Source organism: Rhyacophila brunnea, unplaced genomic scaffold (assembly GCF_057557595.1).
Source record: "Rhyacophila brunnea isolate RB1 unplaced genomic scaffold, BYU_Rbru_1.0 scaffold_14, whole genome shotgun sequence".
NCBI classification, from domain to species: domain Eukaryota; kingdom Metazoa; phylum Arthropoda; class Insecta; order Trichoptera; family Rhyacophilidae; genus Rhyacophila; species Rhyacophila brunnea.
In genome coordinates this window covers 24,334,385-24,354,171 of record NW_028232796.1, presented here as the reverse complement: position 1 = coordinate 24,354,171, position 19,787 = coordinate 24,334,385, and the positions used below count along the sequence as shown (strand labels likewise).

The 19,787-nt window shown below is 32.4% G+C and overlaps 1 protein-coding gene across 2 annotated transcripts in view; it reads left to right on the top strand.

Moving 5' to 3' along the window:
- Tomosyn (syntaxin-binding protein tomosyn) overlaps positions 1–19,787 on the top strand; it is a 735,273-nt gene that overhangs the window by 524,190 nt on the left and 191,296 nt on the right. For both annotated transcript variants that reach the window (XM_085942075.1, XM_085942074.1), the window contains exon 4: positions 12,135–12,269. In XM_085942075.1, the coding sequence (XP_085798201.1) occupies positions 12,135–12,269 (135 nt within the window). The remainder of the gene's footprint in view (positions 1–12,134; positions 12,270–19,787) is intronic.

Sequence of the window (19,787 nt, the reverse complement as noted above, 5' to 3'; positions counted from 1 at the left end):
TAGTTTTATAAATGCGTTTAAAAATTAATAAATGTAAAAAATCTTAACACCACTGCACAGTTATGTACCGAAATATGACTATATTCTAAAACATTAGAGCGAGAGGTTTAAAAGAATACTATTTTATGTAACAAAAATACTTTATGCAGTCATCAAATGTTTAAAATAACTATAAAGGATAATAAGGCTTCAAAATTATATAAATAGATTATCTACAACCTTTAAGGAGTGTCCAGGATCATGGTTTGAAAATACAATAAAAACTAAATTTTTACCTTCGACGAGCATGTCCCCCCTTAATAGTTCTGTAACAAGAAATAATATGATGCATTTTTATTGGGCAAACATAATATTGAAATTAAATTATCTACACTTAGTAATAACTTTCACTCCAGTCAAAACAATAGAAATCTTCCGCTCAACTTTTTACTGTATTTTGGGTCCAATGCATTACATTCCGACATTATGTAAAACTAACTAATTAATAACGTTATGCCTAGGCCCTAGACGAAACTGGTAGTATAACATATAGTGAAATAGCCACCAATACACAGAATGTAATATTTCTTATTTAAGTTATTCTATACTTTAATTAATCATGTGATGATTATCGGTGGTTAATTAAATAAATATGTCTCGTTGACACGAATTTAATGTACTTACAAGAGCGTACATAAGTGAAACGGCAAATAATTTTCAACTATAGGTGCGACGAAATTTTGGACTGGCTGCCAATCGGAGAGCGAAAGTCGAGCTGTGAACACGTCAATTTGTTTTGTGATGGCGTCGGGGGAATTAATTCTTAAATCGTGTAAAGATGACTAAAAAACGTTACCCATTTACGTAAAAAAGAAAACATGTCAATGAATATATTATTATTATTACAAATAGAACAATAAACATAACACTAAATGGACGCATGTTGAATTTTTATGACAAATTATGTTTAATTCTTCACGCGTCGTTTGCACATTCTTCGCGTCCCGCAGTCACGATCGTTTTAGACCATGCCTCAGCTGAAGTATAGCTCTAATATTTGGAAAATATTTCTAGAATCTCAACACTGCGTCAGTCGGCGCATGTGTATAATTTATGGTAATTTGATAGCTTGCTATATATAATAGGTACACGTTTGAAGAAATTTGATGTGTATTCATAGTTAATTGGTTCCACTATAGTGCATAAGCTGACGTCATATTTAAATAATTAGTTCTTTAGCCACTTAAGAAATAATGGGGAAAGGAGAGAAAACATTAATCACGTCAATGAACTTGCTTTAATATTGAACATACATAATTTGAAAACATCTCTTGCATATATACACATCAGAAAAAAATGTAGATTTCATGTAACAACTATTAGTTTAAATCGTCGTAATTAAGTAGGATGCCCGTAACTTAATTGTAAAAGCACACTGGTGCGAATCCAGCGGATACAGGTTCAAGTCCCGTCGGGTGTCGTAATTTTTTCTACAAAAAAAATATTTCCAGTGTGTATGTATGAGATGTTTTCAAATTATCATCATTAAATTAAATTTCGATTGAAATAATTTTTGGTCAAGCAAACTTTGATAATTATTGTGAAATTTAATGAGGTTGCCAGCAACTTGGTGCCAGTGTGGACACAGTATTACATTCTCTAATTTTAAATAAAAGAAATAGTTAATTGCTATAATACGAGTAGAAAGGATCACGTTCTTAATCTAGAATGATGTTCCTCTACATAAAAAATCTATTCCCTTGAATTGAAGAAAGTTCTTAGTATTCAGACATAAAATAACATCTTGATAACAGAGTCATCGTGTGGATAAGGTGCATCTGGTTTCAGTCATGTTCGAAATAAATCGAAAGATCCTGATCGAGTTTCCCCTCGTACGTCAGTCAGCTGATATTCAAAGATTTGTTGAAAGTGCGCCGATTCCTATTTGTCGGGTTCAATCCGCTCCCCCACCCCCCTCCGCTCACTTTCGCCTAAATTTGATCAATCAGGAAACGTGTCACGAGTCGATTCCGAAATTCCAGTTTTCGCAGGAAATCCCCGCCATTTTCGAAAAGAAGTGGTTTCGTAATTCTTGAACAGTTCTTCCCAAGAATAAATTAACTATAATAATTACAAGATAAAAAGAACTTTTTATATACCACGTTTTTAAATTTTCTGTTGAATCATATAAACTTGACAATTCTATGTATTAATAATTTAGGACAAATAAGGCAATTGTCAACAAATCATTTTTTTGCTATTTTGCAACAAACAAATATAGAATACTTAAATGTCATTTTGATTTCCATAATAACGCACGTCCTATATATTAATAATTTAGTTGCTAGGACCACCCACTTAGCAACCAGTAATAGTATTTTACTTAATTACTTACTTAATGTACGCTACTATGGAAATCAAAATGACATTTCAGTATTCTATATTTGTTTGTTTGTTTACTTCATATTAAGTACAAGATTGAGCATATTGAGTATTGACATTAATATGGACGAAGCATCTGGAAAAAAAATGACACTCACTTTTTTGTCGAGTCTGCCGAATGGCATAATCTGCTCTGACGCCATTACAATAAAGGTGATATTGCTATAAATTCCCGATTCTTTTTGTCGGGTCTGCCGAATGGTTCTGTTCGAACGGGTTCGCTCAAAAATGAACATTGACACTAGAAACACTGTTCTAACGCCATTACAATAAAGGTCATATTGCTATAAATTCCCGTTGCGTGATATCGTATAATGGAAATTTCGTGACGTCTAAATATAAATGTGCGAATGTCACTATGCGCGAATTTACTTGCTAGCTACTGTATTGAGTGCATTGTCCATTAATAATGTCATTGATATTGAGCATAATAATTCAACAGAAAGTTAAAAATGTTGTATGTAAAAAGTTCTTTTTATCTTGTAATTATTCCTTTATAAAATTTATGTTTTCTCTCTAAAATCGTCAAAGCTAAACTGTTTGCACTGCGTTTGTGTTGGACGTGTGCCTTTAGTGTGTGTATTTCTTTTCGTTTTGTATGAAAGTTTTCAGCGCAAATCATCAATCTTCTCTTCGCCTATCACACCATCCGATCACGTCCCCGTAAATTTATATTGCCATTCTATTTTATTCCTAAGTACAGAATATCACACAACATGTACGTATAGGTATTTTCGAAGTGGATGATGGAAGATTTATTCCGGTGGAGGTATTTGGGTAGGTAAACTGATAATATTATATTTATGATGTAAACTTTTTTCTATGCAATATTTATGTTAGATATAATTTAATAACGGTACAAATATGCGTGGGTAGTAATTTTATATTAAAAAAAACATACACCTACCAATGACGTACGGTGACTTTTGCATTTGGGAATGCTAATGAAAAAATACAGTAGGTATATACATTGACGTCTATTGTGGGGGTAAACAGGTCATGCGTTGGTGAGGGACAGCAAATGAAGGAACAAATACGAATATTAAAACTTTTGAGAGCAGTAATGGTTTTTCATGAAGCGAACTTCATTAGAAAGTGTCGACATCGTAGTTAAAATATGTTTTTAACCATGTCCGATCCTAATAAGATCATTATGTGCGTTCACAGAGTGGAGGTTTTGTTTTTACGAGAAATGGATGTTAGCTACTTGCTCAACCTATTAGGTCTATACTCTGACTCATACACAAATTTAAAAATAATATGTGTACTTGCCAGACTCAGGATTCGAACCTGGGACCCTCGACGTCATAAGCTGATGCTTAAGCCGCGTGGCCATCGAGGGCTTATAATAACGGATGCATAAAAAATCCTGACAACCTATCCTATTTTTGTCTCTTTTAGATACCCGAAATAAAATATCAAAATAACTAAGGCCGACACTGGGTGTATGTATAGAAATACTTGCTATGTTTTCTAACAGCGTTTGAAATAGTAACAATTATCGAACGGCTAATGCTTTCACTTACAATGTCGTGGGTCTCAGGTTCGAATACTGGGTGTGGCGAATACACTTTTTTTTGAGCAAAGGGCTAAAATCCATTTCTCATAAAAACAAAAATCTGCTAATACAAACCTCCACTCTGTTACGGCCCATAATATTCAGGCCAATTAAATAGTATAATGTATAGTATTGTGAAATTTAAACTATAGCCTAAAGCCTGGGAGTTTTTCCACTGTAATTGGGCTTCAGGACCTGCTGTGGTGTTTAACAAAGAAACAAATAAAAAAAAAATAGTATTCATTTTTGTCAGCCTTTGGCCTATATCTGATTTTTAAATCCCACGGAAGGCATTGTTGATAGTTAAGCTATTAACTTGCAATAATATTTTAACAGTTTTGGCATCCTACTGTCATCAAACGTATTATAAACAGCATTTTTTATTAAATAATAGTTTTCGGCAGGCGTATAATCTTCACCTCTAACTAAGATCGTCATTTTAAGTATGATTATAATATAACATGTGTGATGTATCGATTATTTCTGGGGGTGCTCCGTATCTACAGCATCTATGGACCGCGCGCCACTGGTACATACCGATAAATTTCGCATATACCTAGCTAGATGTATTCATATTACAAACTTTTTTTATATTCCAAAGTTTTGTAATGAAATTGTAGCCATTCAAAATAAAACTCTAAAATTTGACTCATAAATAAGATAGCGGCATGTTTCGTCTTACTATACGTATGATGTACTTCATCTTATCACACTCCTGTATCGGAGCATAGACAAGCATATGGTGGCAGGTTTTGCCTAGGTAATGGAATCCGTGCGGTTGTGTCACGCAGATATGAATCTTTCAGGTGGTATCCGGAGTACATGACGTCCTATAAACATGAAGAGACTCTACGTAATCATATCCGTCGCCAAGGACTGGCGTGTCAGCTCACGAACACGGGTATTTGTAACGCGACCGTCCAGTGTACCCATTATATAATATTGAATACTGCATATTGTTATAAGGGATGTTTTGTGATTGTTCATCTAAATATTCTAAATAATATCAATTCATTGTATAAAAAATGTTCTTGTATTTTTAATCATAACGAATATCTCTATGCCAGTGGCGAAGTGTGGAGGTAGACTGTTAAGATCCAACATAAATGGTGCACACTTAACTTTGTCAGTCAAACGTATTTGTTTTATTGTATTTGGTGATGATTAATTTTTAAATTTAATTAAACCCTGCCTAAATCAATTCATAATAGTTTAGTTATAACATGGGTGTTCCGAAATAAATAGTGCAAAATTTTTCAGTCATACTTATTTGTTTCATCGCATTATTTGGACAGCTACCTCCACCCCTAGCCACTGCTGTATGCCATAGCTGTCTACCACCAAAAAAATATGATTGATAATATCCAAAATATTTATATTTTATTAATTATATTAAATTTACTATATTTGATGTAGCGTAGGTATCTAATTTTAATAATACTGTAATACCTCCCCACCAATGTACGTAGTCATTACATCGGAACTATTTATTACAGAAATTCAATAATAACGATCCCCCTCTCCACTACAATATGTTATTTTTTTTATATAAATCAAAATATTCATAGACTCTAAAATCTACTAAAATTTGAATGCTTATTAAGCAAGTTTATGTCTCTCTTGTAAAATTTCAATTCTGTGACATTGAAGGTTTTAACAGTTCAACGGCGTATTGTTATCTGTGCGCATTTTTTTAATATAGCGTTCCTTTGTTTTTCATTTTCTCCTAACAATCCTTATTGGAAATAAATCAACCTACGTTTTTCACTGCTACGTATTCGGCGTTCGTCGGTTTGTCTGCAGCATCTGCATAGCCCAGGGGACGCCAACGGGGTGATAAATTAGTTACAAGTTGGGTACGTGGCCCGCTCGTTGATTCTGCCTGCCAGATATCATGCCAATGATAGATTATGTGCTAGCATTTCTCTATCTATAGAATTGCAATTTATTTTCTTTGGGTAAATCCGTAGTACTTATTTAAATGCATTACAAGTTAAGTGTATTAAAACATTCTTCAGGCTGCCAACATTAAATTTTAACAATAATTGGATTACTTTTTTATATTAAATATTACACAATTATAAATTCACAAATAGTCTGACGGTATTACTCGAAAAATTGATTTTTTTAAGATATTGAACCGCTTCAAAAAACTTTCACAAGAGCGCCTAAATTCCAAAATGTCGGAGATTTTTTTATTAGTTTATATTATAATTACCGTGTGTTTTGAGGTTACATGCAGTTCATCGTGGTACACCTATTCGTGCGCCGCAGTCCGTGAAACATGAGTTCGTATAATATTTTATCAAATGATGAGTTCTTCGTTGAATATTTCGCCGTGGAATACATTTGTACGTATCTTACAAAATGCGGCGATAGTTTGCAAATAGTACTGTTCCATTTAGATTAACCCTAACCTAACCTAACCTAGTAAAGACATCTCATAAAATTCGCCACATGTTGTAGCATACGTACAAATATACTCCACGGTGAAATGTTCAACGAAGAACTCGTCATTTGATTAAATGTTACACGAACTCATGTTTCACGTACTGCGGCGCACGAATAAGTGTCCTGCGGTGAACTGTTTACATACAAATTTTCGGATACGCTGTTTTGATTTATATGTATTTAGAACAGGCACATATTTTATGGTACCGATTACTGATTTAATGTCAAACTTAACATTTGCAATTGTAAGCTCATGAAATACCAAGATGGTGACCAAAATTGTTATTTTCTATCAAAAGCTATGACGCTGGACTAAAATAATATTATATTTACTTACAGAAATATAAATAATACAGTCCTCGAAATACTTATATCTTACTATATATATCTTTCATGTACAATATGTTTTTAAATTTGGTATTTTATTTGATTTGTGAAAATGGAAAAGCATTTTGTCATATCAGAAGTACAATGCACTATGTCCACCATTTAGATATTTTTAAGTTGAATAGACCGACTTAAAAATATATTTTTAAAAAAACTCAATGGCATAACTATTTCGGATAAAAACACAGTCGCATATTTACACATATTATAATTTTATAATTACTTTATAATTATACGCGCCATACTGCATGACAGGTAGTACTTTTCAACGAATTCTATGAATTGGGAATCACTATTACATAAAAACCAAACCTTATGTCCAAAAATATACTAAGTACCTGCATTTTTATAAGGAAGAAAAAATAGGGTCGGGTTTTAATTAGAAACATCTGTCAACGTAAATATTATTTTCCAATAAATTTGATTAAAAACCATCATAATGGAGCTCTTCTCTTCCACGTAATCACCATATTGATTAATATAATATACTTATGATTAATATAATATACTTATGATTTTCTTAGGCTCATAAAAATTGAGTCATAGAAACGGAAAGCGATGACATTCAGTTGTAATAAAATATTAAATTTTTAATGGGATGTATTAATTATTCATATTTTTATTTCCTTAACCAACTCACGTGGATTTTTTCGTATTAACTTTAAGGAAGTCGTGCTATCACTCAATTCGTATTGCATTGCTCACGGCTTGCCACAAGAGTGAAGGAAAGATAAACATTTCACCTCCGCATTAAAAATTGATGCTTAGATTATTTTACCGTCACGCAGTAGGCTCTTTTCACGCTAAACAAAATGAGTGAACAGAACACTATTTTCACGACGACTGCGAAATTGAGAATTTCTTTGTGATAGTAAAAGAGAAGTTGTTTAATTTGTGACAAGTGTCCTTAACCAAATATAATACGTTTCTTTGAGTTCAAGAATGGCAGTGGGTATGTCTGGTAGATCACTGCCTACTTGAAGCTTCACATGTTTGATATACTAGTTACACATCGTTTACTTCCAGTCAGCAGGCACTCTTCGCCACTGATATTAGAAAACAACTCAAAATATTTACAAAAATACTTTGTTTTTTCATACATCAATCGATTCTTTGCACAGATATATTAGTTTACAGTGAACGAAATAATATATCATTCATCACGACACACCGCTCTAGTGTAGATATTTTTATAATGCCCTGCACAGTAACTGATACAACTTCAAATAAATAGAATAAAAAAATCCACAGATACATTTCGGTGTTTCGTATTCCTGCCGCAAGGTGGCGATACTGTCTACAAAAGAAACAGCCGAAACTCGATAAAGTGGTGTTTCGCTGTGGGAAATACGTGACGGATCTGTGTAAATTTCCCGCCATTTTATTAGGCCTTTGGATAATTCGATATCGGAGAATCTTTACGGCTTCGTATCAAATTATTTTACTACACTAATAAACTTGTAAGCTAATAAGGTTTTGTTTGTAGCTAAACAGTAAATTTGAACAGTTTAATGCCGCATTTAAAACACTTTTCGTAATTTAATCATTCATTAAAATTCAAAAAAAGAATAATAATGTATTTTTTTGTTTACTGAATTTTTTTGCGATTCAAATTAGAATATAAATTATATTCAAGGAGCTTGGAGTATAATATAATATTTATTTATACGAACTTGTTTTTATTACATTTACAGCTTTTGGAGAACAATATTAATAATATATTTAAATTGATAGATATAAAAAAATCGGTGCTTGTACTTATGTACGCGCGTTGGTACTTATACTTCTTTGGCGTAATAAAACAAAAACAAAACTTGTGATAACCTAGATTCTTCGACTAGATCTTAATTATCTTGTTATTTCTCGTTGTTTTTATTTTTAAAGTAACAACTGTCACTCTGACGTTTAAGCGTTTGTGGCCAATGTGTGCAAATGGCCGATAATAATAAATTCATCGCCTAGGCAACGGAACAATTCTACTATCAAACTTGCGTTTGTATACAGCTGACTGATTCGCAGCTATTTTCATACTGTCGTAACGGTGTGCGCGCGCAGCTCTCAATAATTTCACTCTCGCCCCAAAATAAGTATAACTTGTTGGCAACTCTTTACTTTAATTACTAACTTTTATGGTTTTAAATGATTGTTAATTTACATATTGGTTCGTTGAATAAAAAAAAAACATACTTTGTTCTTTTAAATAAAAGCGTTTCATCTCTTAGTTCGGTATTTCCAAATAAATAGTAGATGCGAGTGTGATATTTGCTACAATTGATTTTTTAATGCGAAACGACTTACAGTTAATTTAATCAATAGCTTCCGTAACCTTTTAATTTAAAATTTCACATATTTCGTCTCCATTTAAAGGTGGATTCTCCTACTATGACTATGTAGCGACACTACGAAGAATCCAATTTAATAATATAATTTGTATTTTAAAGACTTTCAATTAGTCAATACATATTTAAAAGCATTAAAAAGAATACTTAGTGTCTTTTAAATCAACTTTAAACTTACAATTAAAAAAAAAATCATTAAAATGTAATTTATTAAATTTTCATTTCACATAACAGATTTTCAAATAATTCATCGTTTTATTTGCGTATTATATATTTAATTTTAAAATGCATCAGTTTTTCCAAGAAATAAAATTATGTTTCACTTGAAATCATTTTTATTTATATCGAAAAAGACAGTGTTTTTGGTTTTACTGAAATGAGATCCCAAGTTTTAAACTACCTTTTCTTTTATATTATGTAAAATTATTTGATTATTTTGACATAATCTCTAACTAAATATACACTGTATTTTTTACTTGGTAGGACAGAATTATTGTGACCATACATAAAATGATTAAATGTAAATTAAAAAATAGCATATATATACACACTTTTTGCGCGCTATTTTATTTGGTAGATGTGTACGTTTAAAATAATGTACTTTCGCGATACTTATAATATTATTTTTGTTCCCCTGATATTTTTATAATTTTGAATCGCACCAACCGTGGCCAAAGATACCTACATACATTTTAAGACGTCTTACAAAAAAAAAAAATTATGTTAAAGGCGCGTAACGAAAAGTTTGAAAGCCAGGGCAATAAACTATTTAGTTATTTTATATATGCGCTCTTTTTTATAGTATATACGAACGATGTTTCGCTTTGCGTCGTATTTTTTGAAACGTCCGAAAATTCATCGCCCACGGATCGTCCGCGCCGTCAAGGAAACAGCCGAACGCAATCTGAAACGATTGTGCCGTAAAATTTCCCATACCAAACGTCGTGATATTGTTTGGAATAACGTTACGTTATATCGCAGCGTACATTCGACCGGAATCACTACATTTAGATACGTATTCTCAATTCCCTCATATCTACATAATAATATATAATAGTATTCCACGTTTGGAGAACCATTTATTTTGTCTTGTATGGTTTTGTGGTTATATACATTTATTTTGGTTTATAACATAGACTTTAGACTTACATCCTTATATTCGACCAGATAGGTCGTCAACACCATATAACGATATATATATATATTAAAATCTCTTATTACTTGTAGTTAGATTTAGTCCTTGGCGAAGGGTGAAGGTAGGCTGTTAAGATCTGACATAAATAGTGCATATTAAACTTTCTTAATCATACGTATTTGTTTTTATTGAACTAAGACTACAATTTTGCGATGGTGATGGTTAGTTTTTAAAAATCCATTAAACCCAGCCTAAACCAAACCAAAATAGTTTTGGTATATTTTGGGCGATCCAAAAAAAATGTGCACACTTTTTCATTCATACTTATTTGTTTTCGTTGGACTAAGAATACATATTAATACACATATTGTTGGCTATTTTTTAAAATTCATTAAGCCCTGCCTACCAAACTATAATAGATAAAAAATATTATTCTATCTATGAAATATCCAAAGTTATGTATGATTTAATTGCATATTTTAGGTATTACATTATAGATAGACGAGTATTTTTTTACTATTATCTATTTTGGCTTGGTTTCGTAGGGTTTAATTGAATTATAAAAACTAAAAAACAGCATTTGTAATTATAATATATTTTATTTCAATGAAAACAAACACGTATGATTGACAAAGTTTAGTGCGCACTATTTATGGTGGATCTAAACAGCCTACCTCCACCCTTCGCTACTGAGTCCTATTATAGTATATAATTTAGACGTGTTAACTCAGAAACAACACTCAGAAGACTTAAAGTTTTCGAAATGTGGATGTCCGGCTCATCAGTGTATCAGCTGGAAAGACAACGTTATTAAAAATACCAATAATCATAGAAATAAAAAGGAGACACTTGTCATATTTCATTCGGCATCTCAGAAGATTTCAACATCTGCTTCTTATCATTAAAAGAAAGATCTCCAGTAAGCAAGGCCCTGATAGAAAAATAACGCATTGGCTCAATAATATCAGATACTAGTTTGAGCTCAGCACTCCATCCTTATTTAGAGTAGTAGCAGACATAAAACAGGAGAAAAAATGATCAATTTCATCGCCGACTTCTGATAACAGATATGGCACAAAATGAATAATAAGATAACCTAATGAGTCATCTGGCGGTAAATATTAGATTTAAATCAGTCGGCTAGATGAGTGGTGAGAAACTAGACGCGACAACTACGTTCCTGCAGCCATTTTATATGCTTAACTCCATTATATATTAGTTAGTCCGGATGGTTACGTTGTACTTTGTAAACCATTAACCTGGTTCGCTTTGCTAGTAAACCACTGAAACTTTTTTGTATAAAGTATGTACATCAACGTTATAGTCGAATCGGGTTGCTGATAGATCCATTACACTTCATGGATTATTGGTGGTAAAATAACTACTGGTATTATACTTCAATAATGTCAAATCATGTTTAAATGTAATATTTTTATGTCGTATAAAAAGTAGGTACTATATACTTCTCTTGTACTTGTAGATCTCAATATTCTGTACCTATTGTGCAGTGTTCGACAGTGACATACTGCCAACCGACAAATTTCCTAGACTTTGATAAACGATGACACGTGTGTAGGGAATTCTGTGGCCTTAGCAAAAACACAGGTTTTCGGCAATTCGTTATACCCATTCTGAATCGCACGACACGTACATAGGTACATTGACGTAGGTTCTCGTGATTAAAATTGCTAATTCATTTTGCAAATCATAAACATGGAGACTTTTTTTACGACTTCTTTAGCGGAAATTTTACCATCTATCTACGGTTCACCTTTATAGATAAAATTAACAAATGCTTTTAAATTGCCACTTTTTACTATCATTGTTTTTCATTTTCTTCCAGAATAACCTGCCTGCACCTGCCGCTGCAGTCCAAGTGGCTGCACGTTGGTACGGAACGTGGCAACGTGCACGTTGTGCACATCGAGAGCTTCGTTCTCAGCGGCTACATCATCAACTGGAACAAAGCGATCGAACCGTGAGTACTTTACTTTTACAAATTGACTTTTTACTCAAACCTAAATGACTGTATAGAATATTCGATGAGTTAGATATATTTTAAGTATTTATATCGTTAGAAGAATTAAAAGACGTCTGTAAAATAAAATAAAAGTGTCCAATTGAAAACGTCTTTTCCGTCAATATAAAATATGGCATTTTTGTTTTTTCATCGATTCACAATCTAAAAACGAAACATATGGGATTTTCATTAAACGTGCCCTCTCTCCTTTTTTTCTTCCGCCACTGTCCAATCTGACATCGAATAGCGATCATTTACAAAACCCATAATGTTTGGATTTAAATCTCTGATAACTTTTCCACCCCTATAGTGAATAACATACAGGCAATGACATTAATATGGACGAATCATCTGGAAAAGAAAATGACACTCACTTTATTGTCGGGTCTGCCGAATGGCATAATCTGTTCTAACACCATTACAATAAAGGTGATATTGCTATAAATTCCTGATGCTTTTTGTTGGGTCTGCCGAATGGTTCGGTTCGAACGGGTTCGCTCAAATGAACATTGACATTAGAAACACTGCTCTAACGCCATTACAATAAAGGTCATATTGCTATAAATTCCCGATGCGTGATATCGCATAATGAAATTGCGTGACGTCTACATATACATGCGAATGCGCGAATTTGCTTGCTAGCTACTGTATTGAGTGCATCGTCCATTAATAATGTCACTGCATACAGGCAATATTCTTAATTGAGATCGTCCTAAATATCTTGCGAAGAGACATTGACGCCGGAAATATTGTGTGCACGTGTTCCAATTTTAAAAAAACATTACTTTAATGTTAAAGACGGGTCAGAAAAACAAATGAAATGGCGTTACTGTCATTCGCAATACGAATTGAAAAAACAGTTGATAATTAAATTAAACGTGGATATTATATATTGTGGAAGTTTCTTAAAAATAAATAAGGGCGCCGTGTTTGCCAAATCATTGGAAGGATTTAGAAGATACTCTGATCACTTGAATGATGAATAGAGGAACTTTAAGCAATCTTTTCTGTTATCATTTCAGTTAAATCGTAAATGCCATCATAAAGTTCCTAATAATACACCAGAATTTAGGTATTTTTTCGTACGTCCTTGTGTGGGCTTTTCACATAGTAATTGATAATGAAGTAAACAATCACAACGAGCATACAACACTTTGCTACCTCAAATAATTATGAAATTATTATATAAAATAAATAACTTATTATAAAGATATTTCTAAAAAAAACACTACTAGTATATTCTCAGGAGGCAAATAATATGCTGATGAATGCTTTTCCGTATATAAAATACATTTACAAATATTATTATATACCTACCTATATCGCAATTTCAGCTAAAACCGGAATTTATATGAGAATTAAGTACCGAAACCATCTAAGTGGAAATTAAAATAATCCCCTAACAAACTGAAAACTTTCCTTTCGGGAAATTGTTTAGGTAAATTCCTCCCTTCGTTTCCATTCGACTTGAGCCAAAGTGACTTCGGCTTTTAATCGTTTATTTGATTGTACTCCAAAGCATTATTGATGCTCCGTTTTCATTATACGTATATTATTATTTGTACATCAAAACCTTTATTATATTGTATTTTATGGAAAAGTTTTTCAATAATTTCACTGGCTGTTTAATAATAATTTCTTCAGGTATTCAAGCCGGTGGAAAGAAATTGAGTTGCTCTCCAAATTTTTGGTCTATTGTTTATTTTATGATCAAGTTTATTACGAGGGTATTGAAAAATCAACGATGTTTGAAGAATAATAAAATTGTGCTTGTATATATTTTTTCAATATTGTCATACCGACGAAGAAATTTGATTACTTTGATAATTGTTCACGTTTTTAATTAACAAAAAAAAAACATGAATCGATGCATAATTTTAAACATAAAGTTATAAAAAAGATATTTTCTTGATTAATTATTCATTGTGGTATTTTTTGGCTCTATAATCCTTAGCAGGTCTGGTTACACATACACAAACAGTTGTTTATTCAGAAGTTATGACGTTTACAAGAACGAGCGAGTTAACTCCTGCATGGCCTGACGCGACATATATGCTTTGACAAGTTAACTCGGCTCTGGCAGTAATCAGGTTAAGTGGGTTCCTAAGTAATATTACTAATTAAACTGATATGTTATGTATTGTGTATTTTCCTAACTAAGATTAAAACAATGTTGCTTTTCTAAAACGCTAGCTTTTTACTTTTATTAACTAGTGTGAAGACGTCACGACTAACAATCTGGAGCGATCGACATATTATATAGATCAAATTTGTGATATTATTAAAAAAAAATACAATCCTTACCATATTCGTCTTACGCGGAGCATATGGGTCTCCGCACAGTAGAAATAATTGTACTATTTACGAGGAACGATTATCAGCAATTTACTCAATCTATTCTACCATTGCACTGGGTCAAACAGACATTGAAAAAAAACAACATATATGTCAGCAGCGCGATTGAATCAGTGATCCATAGTTTCATCGGTGACAGCCAAATAGCCCACCGTTTCACCCTGTTTCAAATTATAAAGACGATTGTCACTGTACAGTTTCACTAGTCACTAGTTTATTCTCATCCAACGGTAGATAGAGAACGTCCAAAAAGTAGTCCTAATTAAGTTCTGCAATATATCGTGACAACTCAACGTACATGATCGAGAGAGCACATAAGCTTGGAGAGGCCTTAACCCAGCTGTGCATTGATTCAGGCTTATGGCGATGGTAAATAAAAATAAAACGCCTTTGGTTGTTATTTTGACCTCGTAAACACGATGAATAAATTCTATACCCATATTAATTTTCTTGCTCAAAATTGAAATTCAATATCGGGAATATTTTGTCATGGAAATTTATCCAGTGGCGTAGAAAAAATTCGAAGCTTAATCAGTATTTTATATAAGGTTTTGAATTGCAAATTTAATATCATTATTTTCATCTTAATCAAATTTCTCCGTAGACACTCATAAAATATTCATGTTGCGCGAACACGCGTAACTCTAGAAACGTAAGCCTTCGAAAGTGTACCTGTTTCTGGCCTCTCGCAATTTAATATCAATATCAAAATTTATAAAGCAATATTTCTTCTGTCAATCATCGTTAGGTGGCATTGGTTAAATTTTACAATTCAACATTTTAAAACAAATTATTGATTGAGGATTGTTAGTGGTTTAATTGATTATTCGGTAGGTACGTTTCCCTTCATTCGTATTTATAAGCTGATCGTACCAAAAATTATGTATGTATGTATTAATTAACGAACTCGGAATTAAAGAGTTACAAGTACCGTATATATAACTTTAAAAAAAAAATGAGTTCATAACAGTTGTCACATCGCCACACACTCACATACTAGTGGTGTTGATTTTTAATAGAGTGTAGGAAAGGGGGATTTGGATTCTGGGGAAAGGCGGGTTACACAGAGATTCAGTCCAGGCATTAGCTTTTAATGTTGAGATGGCTGGAACGCTTGAGCTGGTTTCGTGTTCTCGCACTCACACAACTGGTACTATCACTCTTACAGTTACACTGTCCGTATGGCGGATATGTGGGTAATGAGTTTATAATTATTTTTTAATTATTGGTTCTTTGACTCTATGGTGATCAAACTAGTGCAAGTATTGATTCTTCCATGGGTAACTACCATTTTGCAAACATGGTTGAACAGTCAATCGCTAATTGATTAAAGTGCCTGGATTACAACAATGAGTGCAGTAGGTAGGGTGGAAATTTGGGATGGAATTTACGCCACGGTAATTGGCGCTAACAACTAGTGTATTAGTTAATACACATAAACGAATATCAATATTTTATTTTGGAATAGTAATAATGTATCAATTGATTTCATATATGTATACGATCATTTGAATGAATGACTAACTACTAGTCCACTCAACATATAGATAATCTATTTTGCACTTATACATATTATTATGCTTTATTTATGATATGATGTCTACAATTAATAGTGATTAAACAGCTTGTTTTCAATATATATTATTGTGTTATCTATTTCATTCCTTAACATTTGACATTATTGCTTAAGTTCAAACTCATGGTATTCTCATAAGGCTACGACAATGAGATTTTATTCGAAAAATTAATATCTGAGAAATGATAACACATCTTCATGTTAAGCGCCGGCTATAGGTTTGCGCGAGCTACAGTTTTCCCGTCCATAGACACAGGCTTCCCTATACAATCCGGTTTCCAGCTCGCGGTAAAGCTTTAGCATGTAGCCGGCATCTGTCAAACACGTAAAATAATAATGCCAGAGTATAGAAGCAGAATGGTGAATCCTAATAAATAAAAAAAACCTCAACATTAATCACACCTCATAATACAAACAAATAATCGATCACACTTCACTATACATTAGTCATGGGAAATGAGTCACTTAAATGTGAGCGAAAGTCTTCGAGTCAATTATTACATTTCATGTCTAGTTTTGATTGATTAAGTCATTCGAGTCACGAAATGAATATTTCTCCTGGAAAACGTTCACAAAGACGCTCTGATTTGTTTAATATACAGTGCGTTCACGAATGACATTGACTGAATGGAAACGTAGCTTCTTAGTCATGACTTACGCACGTGCATAAAAATCGTGTAGGTACGACTGACTTACGGGCTGTCCTATAACCTATCAAAAAAAGTCACATAAAAAAACATTACATAAAACACCTATCTACATGCACCCAGGATGGCCGCGCGGCTTAAGCGCTGGCCTATAACGTCGTGGGTCCCAGTTTCGAATCCTGGGTCTAGCAAGTACAAATATTGTTTTTCAATCTGTGTATGAGTCAGACTATGGACCTAATAGCTTGAGCAAGTGGCTGACATCCATTTCTCGTAAAAACAAAATCTGTTAATACAAACTTCCACCCCATATGATCTTATTAAAATCGGACATCATCTATTAAAATACATGTACGTAGGTAGGTACAAACTCTGTATGCAAAAGAAATGCAAAGACAACTCAAAATTACATTTTAAAAATTGTTTTTGTTATGTATGAGTGTCCGTTATGGTTGCAATTAATTTTTCGATGATAATATTTTTTTAATTTCTGCCGGTGACACTATCAAAATACCTCATCTAAAATGTAAAGCAAACACACGAATCGTTTTCCCCCCCCAAACAAAATGGCCAGGGCTTCGGAGCTTTTCGCATCGTTGCTCCTCTGATTTAATAATAATAACATTCTCTTGTTTCTGCTAATTGGTGTTTGCCACGAAACAAAAGCAAGCAGAATTTTCGTGTCTCTCTCTCCCCGAACCGAAGTTTACTTAACATGTTGCCATCAGCTAGACAACACGTTTATAGCAAGCGTTTCCAATTAATATTACTGTTTGTCATTAATTATTAATAAAAAACGACATCTAAATACAGATCTCTTGATTATAATGTTAGATATTTACCGGATTAAATTCACGTGCCATATTTGTGTTGTATGTATATATTAGTAGATGTAGACGTGTGCTGCTAATTCACGACTTACGAATTTATAAACATGCTTTCTTTCTGTCACACCTTTGAGATCACGTAAACAACAAAGCAATTTTTAAACTACTGTACGACAACATTATTTAGGCAACAACAGGAAGTCGCTCTTATCGCGTATAGAATATTTCACAGTGTTGTCATTTTTTGAGAAAACATATCCCGCGAAATTAGGTTTTAAGTTTATATCAATTCTATTCTCAGTAAGTTTATAAGTACATTAATTTATAAGTCTAATTATTGTTCAATAAATATCAATAGAATTTTTTTTTCAAATAATTTCACCTCTTAATTATTACTATTATATTAGGTTAATTAATACAGCGTAATTATTGAATTTGGAAGGAAATGTATCATTGAACCCACATTAACTGATAATATTGCTGCAGGTATTTATTAATTAAATAACTAGAACACAAATTATGACTAAAAAACTAGAAGTAGAAAGATATAACATATTCAATATTATATTGATGACCCAATCACATGTTTTATAATTTACAAATGATGTCTTTATATCGTATTTTTAGTAAAATTGTTGTAGAAACACATACTGTGAAAATAATTTTCTATAAATTAAATTATATCCACCTTACATAAATTTTAAAACAATATGTACCTACTTATCGGTTTAAAAATTAGAAAAATAATTAGGAAAAAATAGGACAATTCATTATCTAACTAATGATCATTTATACTTAATTATTATACGTCTAAAATATTAATAAAATAGATTACGATACACATAACTTTATAATATACAAACATAATTTCCAGTATTTGGGGAAATATTTCTAGTATTACAACACTGAATTTTGACATACCTGACATGACAGAAACCCGTCAAATGGGCTTGTTGAAAGTATTGTATATGCTCGCCTTTTAAATACGACTCTGTTTCTTCTTCGCAATAAATCAAAAGTTTACTGATAATAATTCGAACATCATTTCGTATTGTTTTAGACATCTTTTGAATATAAAAAGCTTCAAATTACGTAAATTGATAGATGCGTCCAATACGAAGTGTCAAAAATGTAATGAAAAATTTGGGGGCGTTCCTAATTTGAAACCGGAAGTTCGATTAGCTGTACGTAGTTCACAGATTTGCCACGTAGCCAAGATGAAGTTGCCGGACTAATAGTCATGTGTCGAAACATTAAATAAAACCTTTTTCATATAGACGTAATCCATGATACCTCTAATAAACAAGGGTTAAAAACGTTTTAATGTAATTTTAAAGTCACTCAATTAATCAATTCTATAAAGTTATTAAACTTGAATTCGATGGTTGGATGAATACATAAATGGATGTTAGAGCATTTTAATTATAAGTATTAAGTAAACAAAGAAGTATTTCCTAAATAATACCTGCGCGTCTATTTTATATACAAAACTACTATCGGCAGCTATCAAGGGTTGTTTATGATATTATACACATGCATGCTTAGTAAATAAGAAAAAAAGTTCCATGTAGGTATTATATTTCTTTCAGTTACCTTTCTATTTTGTTATTTAAATGCCTAAATTACGATTCCAATTTTGATAAAATTTTCATTTATTAACAAATTCCGTCTGACAAGGTTGTCTTTCTTTTTTGTTGAACCCCTCAACGCCGAACACAATAGATTAATTCCGACAGACAAAACAATGGCGAGTTCACAAACGGGTCTGAACCTTTGTCTTGTTCAAGCAATTCTGAATGGCTTAATCTAATGATCTTTAAATAGAGATGAGAGATTAGATGCGTGACCGTTTGTTCTTGTCCCCGAAATATTGTAAATTGTTTGCCTTTGATTTGGGGACTTACGACTCGCTTGTATCGAGCTTACGGAAAGCTCCTAAAGTTTTGTCCCCCATGAACAAATAAACGTAAGATCACTTTAAATTGGACGAAAACTTTTGTAACTATTTATTATTAGTAGATACTTTGATTTAATAAACAAAACGTACTTAGTATGTTTGTCGCTAACTATT